Source organism: Mus pahari, chromosome 6 (assembly GCF_900095145.1).
Source record: "Mus pahari chromosome 6, PAHARI_EIJ_v1.1, whole genome shotgun sequence".
Lineage (NCBI taxonomy): Eukaryota > Metazoa > Chordata > Mammalia > Rodentia > Muridae > Mus > Mus pahari.
Genome location: NC_034595.1, coordinates 68,375,571 through 68,386,131, shown reverse-complemented (window position 1 = coordinate 68,386,131; position 10,561 = coordinate 68,375,571). Strand labels below are relative to the sequence as shown.

General features: G+C 47.1%; 1 protein-coding gene across 2 annotated transcripts in view; it reads left to right on the top strand.

The window, feature by feature from the left end:
- Armh1 (armadillo like helical domain containing 1) overlaps positions 1 to 10,561 on the top strand; it is a 37,532-nt gene that overhangs the window by 10,638 nt on the left and 16,333 nt on the right. The window contains exons 2-4 of one of the 2 annotated variants that reach the window (XM_021200921.1): positions 920 to 1,043; positions 3,316 to 3,543; positions 9,743 to 9,811. In XM_021200921.1, the coding sequence (XP_021056580.1) occupies positions 3,338 to 3,543; positions 9,743 to 9,811 (275 nt within the window). In that variant the 5' untranslated portion in view covers positions 920 to 1,043; positions 3,316 to 3,337. Of the gene's footprint in view, positions 1 to 919; positions 1,044 to 3,315; positions 3,544 to 9,742; positions 9,812 to 10,561 lie in introns of those variants that run through there. The other variant, XM_021200922.1, reaches the window with a different exon arrangement.

Here is a 10,561-nt window from a genome sequence, read left to right as displayed (position 1 = left end):
AAAAAAAAAAAAAAAAGAGTTAAAGCTCGGCATGGTGGGCACAAGCCAGTGAACCTCAGTGAAGCTGAGAAGATCATGTTTGAGGCCAGCCTCGACTGGCCTGTCTATCTCACAGGAAGAAAAAGCAGAGAGAGAAGACAGGCAGAAGAGCACAAGGGAACAGAGAGTTCCAGGGACTTTGAGGGACCATCCCACGGAGCCTTCTGCTGGGAGTTTCTCTAATAGCACGCTTGAACCCTGGGCCTAGGAAGAGTCTGTCTAGAGAAAGTTAATGCTGGTGCCTCATCCCTCCTCCCTGGGGTCTAAAACAACTGCTGGTCCTCGTTTCTTTTTTCTTTTGTTTGGTTGCTTGTTTGTTTTTTAAGACAGGGCTTCTCTATATTGCCCTGGCTGCCCTGAAACTCGCTACATGGACCAGGCTGACCTCAAATTCATAGAGATCTGTCTGCCTCTGCCTCCCTAGTGCTGGCTAAAGGCATGTGCCACCACTGCCCATCTGGCCCTCATTTTCTTTCTTTCTTTCTTTCTTTCTTTCTTTCTTTCTTTCTTTCTTTCTTTCTTTCTTTCTTCTTTCTTTCTTTCTTTCTTTCTTTCTTTCAAGATTTATTTTTATTTTTTATGTATGTGAGTACACTGTAGCTCCCTTCAGACACACCAGAAGAAGGCATCGGATCTTTTTACAGTGATTCTGAGCCACCAATGTGGTTGCTGGGGATTGAACTGGGGACTTCTGGAAGGGCAGTCAGTGCTCTTAACCGCTGAGCCATCTCTCCAGCCCTGGCCCTTGTTTTTGTAATGCTCGTTAGGCTGTTGAAAGTGTCCACAGCCTGTGACAGTTCCTTTTATGTCTCTGATTACAATGGAGTTCACCATAATCAATGGCATTCCAAAGGTTTGGTCATTTTTTTTGTGTGTTTAGGTTGGTCCACACTTACCCTGGGCCCCCAGTTCTAGAAGCTAATTGGACCTTGTGATGTCTTCCTGAAGCTGTGTGGCGCCCTTCCCAGGAGAACAGACCCAGTGTCCTCTGGGGAGTAGTGGAGGTTGGTATGTATGTACGTCTGTCTCAGCATGTCTCAGATTATCACTTCCTAATAAAAGTCTGATAGCAGGGCCCCATCAATATCTCAAATACATGTGAGGAAACGTTAATTTAGAATCAATTTTAGGATGCTTCAGACTGTAAAGTCCTTTTAACTAGATCTCTGGCGAAGATGTGGGAGCACTTTATGGGACTGTAAATTTCATGTTGAACCGTCTCTGTGAAATACACATCTCTCTTACACACAAGCTCTTCCCTCCATATCAATCATGGCCACCGCAAGTAATGTTTCACAAATATTCTGTAAATCACAGAAAACCCCATGATAATGTGAAATATGACTTTCACTTGTCTGTTAAACAAAAGAATCGCACGTGCCTTTATCCCATCAGCACTAACATTTGTTATGGATAATAACACTTTCAATCACAACTATTTTTGGGAAACGGGTTTATTTTAAGCCTCCCCTCCCCCTATCGAAAACACTCTCCCAAGGACACAGGCTCCTACAAACCACAGCCCATTAATCCAGCTACGGAACAGGAAGTTGTTCTTCCCACTAACTTTACTTTGAGTTGTTTTAAAGAGTTAGACTAAATGCCCAGCTACAAGGTTAAGAAGAACTTTGCCTAAACTGATGAGCCCTGGTCTCAAAAGACCCCGCCCAGTCTCCCACCCAGCTTGAAGAACAGTCTGAGGCTTTTAGCAAATACCTGCTCCCCTGCCACCCCAGAGCTTGTGTTTTCTGGCCTTCACAGACATCCCAGGCACCATGGTGCTTGACTGTAAACCCAGCACTGGGTGGTTGTCCAGGCAGGTGTATTCCTGGAACTCAGTGGCCAGCCAGTCCAGCCAAACTAGTTCCAGGTCCCATGAAAGACTTTATCTCAGAAACTAAGGCGGCAGGGCCAGGCATGGGGCAAACACCTTTATTTTATTTTATTTTTAAAGATTTATTTTATGTATGTGAGTACACTGTAGCTGTACAAATGGTTGTGAGCCTTTGTGTGGTTATTAGGAATTGAACTTTTTAGGACCTCTGTTCTCTCTGGTCAACTCCCCTCGCTCAGTCTCTGCTTGCTCCAGCCCAAAAATTTACTTATTATTATACTGTAGCTGACTTCAGACACACCAGAAAATGGCATCAGATCTCATTACGGGTGGTTGTGAGCTACCATGTGGTTGCTGGGATTTGAACTCAGGACCTTTGGAAGAGCAGTCAGTGGTCTTACCCAGTGAACCATCTCTCCAGCACCAGCACACACCTTTAATCCCAGCACTCAGGAGGCAGAGGCAGGAGGGTATCTTTGAGTTCAAGGCCAGCATGATCTACAAATGGAGTTCCTGGACAGCCAAACCTATATGGTGGGACTCTATCTCAAAACATTAAAATAAAAAATTAAAATAAATAAGGCAAAAAGCAGTTAAGGAAGATATCCAACATCAACCTCTGACCTCCACATATATGTCTACAAACATGTATTCACACAGACACACAAACAGACACACATACACACAAAGGGGGGGGGGAAGCATGTTTAACTTAATTCCTGTAATCCAGCATTCACGGGGTTAAAGCAGGAGGCTTATCATGAGTTCAAGGCCAGCCTGTGCTACATAGCAGAACTATGTCTCAAAAAAAGAAAGAGAGAGAGAGAGAGAGAGAGAGAGGAAGGAAGGAAAGAAGGAAGGAAAAAAGCAGACACCATGGTACAGTCCTAATACTTGGGAAACAGAGGGCAGGCAGACCTGTAAATTCAAGGCCAGCCTGATGCATGTTGTCATAGTATCTCCACTTTAGCTGATGCTAACTTCGAAATTCTCCTCCTCCTGCCTCACTGTCTGGGAGTACTAGGGCTATAGGTTTGGGTCACTGTGGGACCAACACAATTCCTTTCATTCCATTCCATCCTGGCTAAAACTTCCCTGCTCAGATCTTAGAGTGCCCCCCCCACCCCCAGTGTTAGGGATCAACACCGCACCTTGCACATGGGGGAGGGTGAGTAATCCACCTGTGAGCTACAGCCCCATCTGTCACCCAGCCACCATTCAGTCCCTCACTTCGTTTTGCACTGTGCTAGGGCTAAAACCCTGAGGGTCCTGGAAGCATTGCTAGGAAGCCATGCCCTCCAGCCCCTAGCGTGGCTTTTACACGTGCATCTGCACAAAGGCTCGCCTAACCTACAAGTCGATCCATAGAAAAGCACAGCCCATGAAGTTATGGGTTCACGTGATTCTAAACACTATGGTATCCCATTGTCTGTACCTTGCAGTCCCCCTCAGGATTGGTCGACCATGACCTCTGTAAAGGAGCAGGCGGCCATCAGCCGGCTCCTTAGTTTTCTGCAAGAGTGGGACAACGCCGGCAAAGGCCTCCGAACTCAGATTCTCACCACGTTCATCGAAACCAACGAAGGCAAGACTGGCCCTGAGTTGGAGCTGGAGTTTTCCCAGGGAGCCAGTTTGTTCCTCATACGAGTGACCACCTGGCTTAGAATCATGTATCCTTTGCTAAGTTGGTGGGAAGCAGGGCATCATCAAAAAGGGTGGGGAAGTGTAATTGAGGAAGCTTTTCTCTTGATTCCAATATTTTAGAATTGAATATATGGTGATAAAAATATCTCCAAAGTCAAGAATTCTATTGATTGCCTGTCTTCCCAACTGTCTTAGTTAGAGTTTCTTTGCTGTGACCCTGACCAAGGTAACTCTTATAAAGGACATTTAATTGGGGGCTGGCTTAGAGTTCAGAGGTTCAGTCCATTATCATGAAGGCCGGAGCATGGCAGCATCCAGGCAGGTATGGCACTGGAGGAGCTGAGAATTCTACATCTTTTCTGAAGGCAAACAGAAGACTGACCCCTCAGGCAGCTAGGAGGAGGCTCTCAAAGTCACACACACACACACACACACACACACACATACACTGACACACTTCCTCCAACAAGGCTCCACCTCCTAATAGTGCCACTCCTTGGGCCAAGCATATTCAAACCATCACAAGACTCTTAAGTGTGTGATTCTTAACTCTGCCCTCTGTCTCAGGAGACTTGGAAGCTAGTACTACATCTGAGTTGAATGTGTTTATTCTACTCTTGACTCTTCCTTGGGGACTTTGTTTTCAGTCTTATATCTTTTCCATTTTCCTTATCTTCAATTTCATTTTATCATCTTTCAGTGTGTGTGTGTGTGTGTGTGTGTGTGTGTGTGTGTGTGTATGTGTGTGTGTGTGTATGTGTGTGTATGTGTGTGTGTGTGTGGTGTGGTGTGTCTTGGCTGCATGTATGTCTGTGTACTATGTATAACTGGTATCCTCAGAAGCCAGAAGAAAGCATCAGGTCATCTGGAACTGAAGCCATGGATGGTTGTGAGCCACTGTGTAGGTTCTGAGAATCGAACCTGGGTCCTCTGGAAGAGCAGCCAGTGCTCTTGACAGTCAAGCTATCTCTCCAGCCCCACTTACTCCTTTTTGTTTGGGGGCAAGATTGGGTCTTATGTCGCCCAGGACAGCCTCAAAGACTAGGTTGCCAAAGATGTCTGACCCCTCTGCCTCCACCTCCCACGTGCTGGGATCACAGACTTGCATCTCCACACCTGGCATTTACTCTAAAAATGAAAATCCTAGCAGCAATGCTGAGTTCACCCACCCTCCCCTCACAGTGTAACCTGCTGAAAGGTCACTAAGACTCCCCTCTGCCATTCCTCTGTCCCCCCTGCCCACTGCAGTCTCTGCTCGCCCAGCTCCACCAGTGTGGTCTTGCCAAGGTTTCCAGTGGTTTTCTAACTGCAATGGCAGGTGGCCACCTCCTCATTCCTTTTACATGGCCTCTTAATGACATTTGTTAGTCAGCCCTTCCCACTCCTCCACACAGTTCCCTGGACTCCTGGGATCTGGCTCTCCTGTTGCCTCTTTCCTTCTGGCTGGTCTGTCACTTCTTTGGCAGTCCTCCCCTTAATTCTTGGCGTTCCTTGAGCCTCTATCCCCCTGCCTTTTCTCTGTTCTCTCAGTCTGCTTCTCCCTAAATAATCAAATCCATTCTTCTGATGCCAACATCACTCCAGCTGGAAGAGTCTCCAGTTTCCTTCTGGAATCTGAGCTCTTTACCAAGAGATATCCAACTGCTGGCTCTACTCGTGCCTCAGGTGGACTCTCACATTTCTGGTTTATGAAAGAAACTAGGTAAACAAGGAGAGAACACAAAAAGAGGAGCAACTCCAGTTAAGAGCACTGGCTGCTTGGCTCCTTCCAGAGTTCAATTCCCAGCAACCATGTGGTGGTTCACAACCATCTCTAATGGGATCCAATGCCCTCCTCTGGTGTGTCAGTATACATGCGGACAGAGCACTCTCTCTATAGATAGAGAGAGGGAGATATAGTATTACATAAATAAATAAATATTTAAAACCCCTTGTTTGGGACAAGCTTGTAGTGCCTGTTTGAGGCAGAATAGGACTGAAGACAATTTGGTTACCGTTACTGTTTGCATTGTCTGTGGGAGCCACATCACTTCTGCTCTTGGTGGACTTACTTCAGACCTTCCCTTCCCCCTTCCCCTGGCTAGTAACCAGGACCTTAATGCATGCTAGGCAAACTGGCTTTGAACTTGCAGTATGGCCAAGTGTTAGGGTTTCTATTGCTGTGATTAAACCACTAAAGCAACTTGCAAGGAAAGTGCTTATCTCACTTTACCGCTGGTAGCCCATCATCCAGGGATGTCAGGGAAGGAACTTGAGGCAGGAACCCAGCGGCAGGAACTGAAACAGAAGCCGAAGGGCACCACTGCTTACCGACTTGCTCTCCATAGCTTGCTCAACCTACTTTATACCATCTGGGAACACCAGACCAGCAGAGGCACCTCCCAGGGTGAGCAGGACTGCCCACCTCAGTCATCATCCAAGACAGTGACTGACAGGCTTGCCTACACACTAGCCCAACAGAGGCATCTTCTCTATTAAGATTCCTTCTTCCCAGGTGACCATAAATGTGTCAAGTTGACATAAAATTAGCCAGCACACCAACAATGACCTGGAACTCCTGATTCTCCTGCCTGCCTTTCCCTTCTGAGTGCTGGAACTGCAAGTGTGAGCCCTCTCACCCTGTCCTCTCTTCCACAAGCAACCTGGTGACTCAGAACAGGTGGTCACTGGCATTTGCAGGAACTTGGTGACTTGGGGATAGAGCCGTTGTGCATGAGAAACATGAGTGTTTGGCTTCTGGCCCACATCTATCAATGACCTCAATGAACAGCAGCCACCTCAGGTGAGGGAGGTCCACACTCTAAGGCCAGTTCCACTTAAACCTTTGATAGATTTTTTTTAAAGATTTATTTATTATTATATGTAAATACACTGTAGCTGACTTCAGACACAGCAGAAGAGAATGCCAGATCTCATAATGGATGGTTGTGAGCCACCATGTGGTTGCTGGGATTTGAACTCAGGACCTTCAGGAGAGCAGTCAGTGCTCTTAACCGCTGAACCACCTCTCCAGCCCCCCAAACCTTTCATATTTTATCATGAACTTTATCTTAACTTTTTTTGTCTTGGGTTTTGTTTTGAGACAAGGTCTCCTCCCTATAATCACTCTATAAATCACTGCGTCTGACATAGAACTCTTTATGTAGCCTAGACTGGCCTGTAGAAATCTTCCTGCCTCTGCCACCAAGTGCTGGGATTTCAGATGGAAGCCACCACATTTGGTTTTAATGTCAATATTTTGAGTTTAAAATTGAAGTAAGATTTAAGGAAGGAAGGAAGGAAGGAAGGAAGGAAGGAAGGAAGGAAGGAAGGGAGGGAGGGAGGGAGGGAGGAAGACAGGCAGGCAGGTGGGCATGGCAAGCTAGGCATGTTGAAAAGCATCTATAATCCTGGAACTTGGAAAGTGGAGGCAGAATGGTCAGGAAATCAGAGTCATCTCAGCCATATAAGAAGCTCAAGAGTCCAATCTAGGTTACATGAGATCCCGCCTATCTAAAAAGAAGAAAAGGAAAAAGAGAAAAGAAGTCTGATGGGTTTGATTACAGAGTTGGCTTTTGTGCCCTTTTAAGTTTCTGACCTAAAGCGAGTGCAGCCCTCACCTTGCCCTTCAGCACTTCTGCAGCAGCCACTACCCCTCCATCTTCCTTTTCTCAGACAGGATCTACCTATGTATCCCAGGCTATCCTCAAGCATGTGCTCCTCCTGCCTCAGCCTCCCAGGGGCTGGGACTTCAGGGATGAACTGTTACTCTGTCCACTGTCCTCGTCCTCCTGTCAGTGTCTGTCTGTCTGTCTGTCTGCTGCAGGGCCCGTCTGACTCACCTCATAAGTGCTCATAAGTGCTCACGCTTCCACAGAGAGCGTGCTCTGCTCACCTCTCTCTCCTGTGCTCAGTGCTTTAATTCACGGGGCATCATGCCTTCTGATGCCATGTGCCCGCCAGCCAATGCTAACAGGTTGGCTCTATGAACCACACTATTTGTCTACAGTCCAGAGACCCCCCCTTACTTTCTTTGTGATCCTGCCATTAGGAGTATACTGCCCACTGGAAGTGACAGTGCACTGAGTGACAGTGCACTGAGTGACAGTGCACTGAGTGACAGTGCACTGAGTGCTATCCCCCCCCCAAGTCCTCCAGTTACTCACCCAAGAGGAAAACAAACCCACGCAACATTGTTATCTTTTGTAAAACTGAACACATAAACCCAAACTTTTTGTCAGTCTTGAACTTCCATAACAGATCAGAACAATCAATGATTTATGCAATGATGGTGACACTGTTAGCTGCCATTTTCTGTGTCTTTTAATGTTCTAGACCCTGAGCCCTGTATCGTTCATGTATCATGTCCTTTGATAGCCTCACAGAGGATTTCTAAGATCCCATCTCACTGATAAGAAAAATGAGCCTTGGAAGGTTGAGTAGAGCAGGGTATGGTGGCACGTGCCTGCCATCCCAGCATGCAGGATGCCAAAGGAGGAACACCTTAAGTTCCAGGCTAGCCTGGGCTACATGGTGAGACCATTTCAAAAAAAGAAGGGAGGGGGGAGAGAAGAAGACAGGAAGGAAAAAGAGAGGGAAGAGGGGGGAGAGGGGGGAAAGGAGAAGAGCAGAGAAGGGGAGGGAGTGGGAAAAGAAGAAAAGCATGCATTGTAAGGGACTGAAATGAAGACTAGCCTGTGACAGAGAGAAAAGAAGTTGACAGAAGCCGGTCAGCCTAGCTGGTAACTTAGGAAAAGGAGGCAGGCACAGGGCAGAGGTTGGAACTAGAGAAGGGCAATGGAGCAATTAAGAGATTGCCCTGAGGGCTAACTGCCTGGCCCAGGCTAAGGTGGCAACCGGAGGGGAGCCTGGCTCCAGAACAAACACTGGCTTTGCACTAAAGAGGAGCCGTTCCTAATGAGCCAATCTGTCTCTCCTCCTATTGGCATCCTGGGAACTGGGGTGCAGCAGAGATAATTTGCCTCACCCCACTCCCCAACAAAGCACCATTACCTCCAACCCATTCCATTAGCCTTTCTCAGTCCTGGGAGCTCTCAGTCATCCTCACGGACTGCAATAATTCCAGCTAATTTCTTAAGTGTTCTAAGAGCCTGGGATGTGTTATGAGCCTAGTAATTGTTGACTGGTTCCCTTTCTGCCACGACTTGATTTCATACCCTGTGTTGGAGCCGAAGCTCAGGATGCTTTATTACAGTGAGGCTTTTTGCAAAGGCTTGCATTAAAAAGTAGCATTAAATACTGAGGTTGTTTTAAATCAGAGTTTAATTTTTCCTCCATTTCCTGTTACTCTTATTAGGAAGCTATGCAATTCTTCATAGGAATAGTGACCTCCAGTGTAAAATTCTGAGCAAGTACAGAATGGAGAATTAATGATAAAGCTAATTCTTTTATTGATGTTGGTTTGTTTTTTTGGGGGACAGGATGTCTCTGTATAATGGCCCTGACTATCCTGAAACTCAACTTTGTAGATCAAGCTAGCCTTGAACTCACAGAGATTCGCCTGCCTCTGCCTCTGGAGTGCTGGGATTAAAGGAGTATGGCACCAGGCCCGGCTGAAGCTAATTATCTGTAGAGAAGTCTAGGAACAAGGCCCAAAATAATGAGCTGTGGAGAGACCAAAATGATACATGGGCCATGGCTCTGAGAGACTATCAGTTCTCTTCATATACTTGGGTGTATGGGGACCTTTTTGCTCCCTAAGGAGTTTGCAGAGTGCAGAGCCCAGTTGGGTGGACTGCCCTGGAGGGACTTCTTAGAGAACAGGGAAGGAGTTAACAACACACACACACACACACACACACACACACAGAGAGAGAGAGAGAGAGAGAGAGAGAGAGAGAGAGAGAGAGAGAGACATACATATATACACAGAGATACACACACACATAGACACATACATATACACACAGAGACACAGAGAGATATAGAACACACACACACACACACACACACACACACACACACACAGAGAGAGAGAGAGAGAGAGAGAGAGAGAGAGAGAGAGAGAGAGAGACATACATATATACACAGAGATACACACACACATAGACACATACATATACACACAGAGACACAGAGACACACACACTAGCTCCACCCCTATGCCCATGTTTCCTCTCAGGGTGAAGGGCATAGGTCATCCACACCCTCATCCTAGCCCTTAGAAGTACTAGGAATCAATCTAAATGGGAGGCCACCTGGAAGCGCTCTTTAACGCTGCTGCAGCTATATGACTGGCTTTGAACTAGAAAAGATCCTGAGGTCCATTGGCATCTTCTTATCTGCTGTGAGCAGGTAAGTCTCGTTCCAGAGACTCTGGGTCTCAGCTGTCAGGTCAGCTCATGGTGTCCTTGGTATTCAGGCCACATGGGCCACGGCTCTAGGTGCCAGCGGGTCTGTCAAAGCCCTGGGGAATGGCGGGAGGCAGCAGGGTTCTGCTCTAGCTGAACCTCCATCCACGGCCCACTGACCCTTCTCTAGTCAGCACCATATTGGTTAAGAGTCATAAAAATAAAAATATAAATATAAAAATACATTTTTACTAGACTTGGGAAAGGGCAATTTACTGGCTCACTTAGCTGAAAAGGCCCAGAGGGTGGATACACATATTTCAGGCCTGATCAGACCCAGGGGGGTTGTGACTATCACCTGTCACCGGTGTTTGGTCTCTCTGTTCCTCCTTTCCTCAGTCAGTCCCTGTATGCAGAGGCTCCTGTGTGCTGGGCTTCTCGGGCCCTCCAGAACCTGTCCCTAGAGCCCAGCCACACCAGGAGAGGGGATCTGTTCCCATGGGCTCCTCTGTGAACCAGCATAGGTCTTACCTGGCCCAAAATGGCCTTCTGCAGTCAAAAGGATGACAGCCCTGGCACATGTCTGTCCCACAAAGTGCACATGGCTCTTGAGTGAAGGATTCACCAAGTGACAATTAAAGTACCATTATGGAAAGAAGGGGACTAGAAAGGAAGGGAGGGGAGAGGAGGGAGAGGGAAGGAGAAAGGAGGAGAGAGGAGAGGAGGGAGGGAGGAGGAGAGGGGAGAGGAGGGG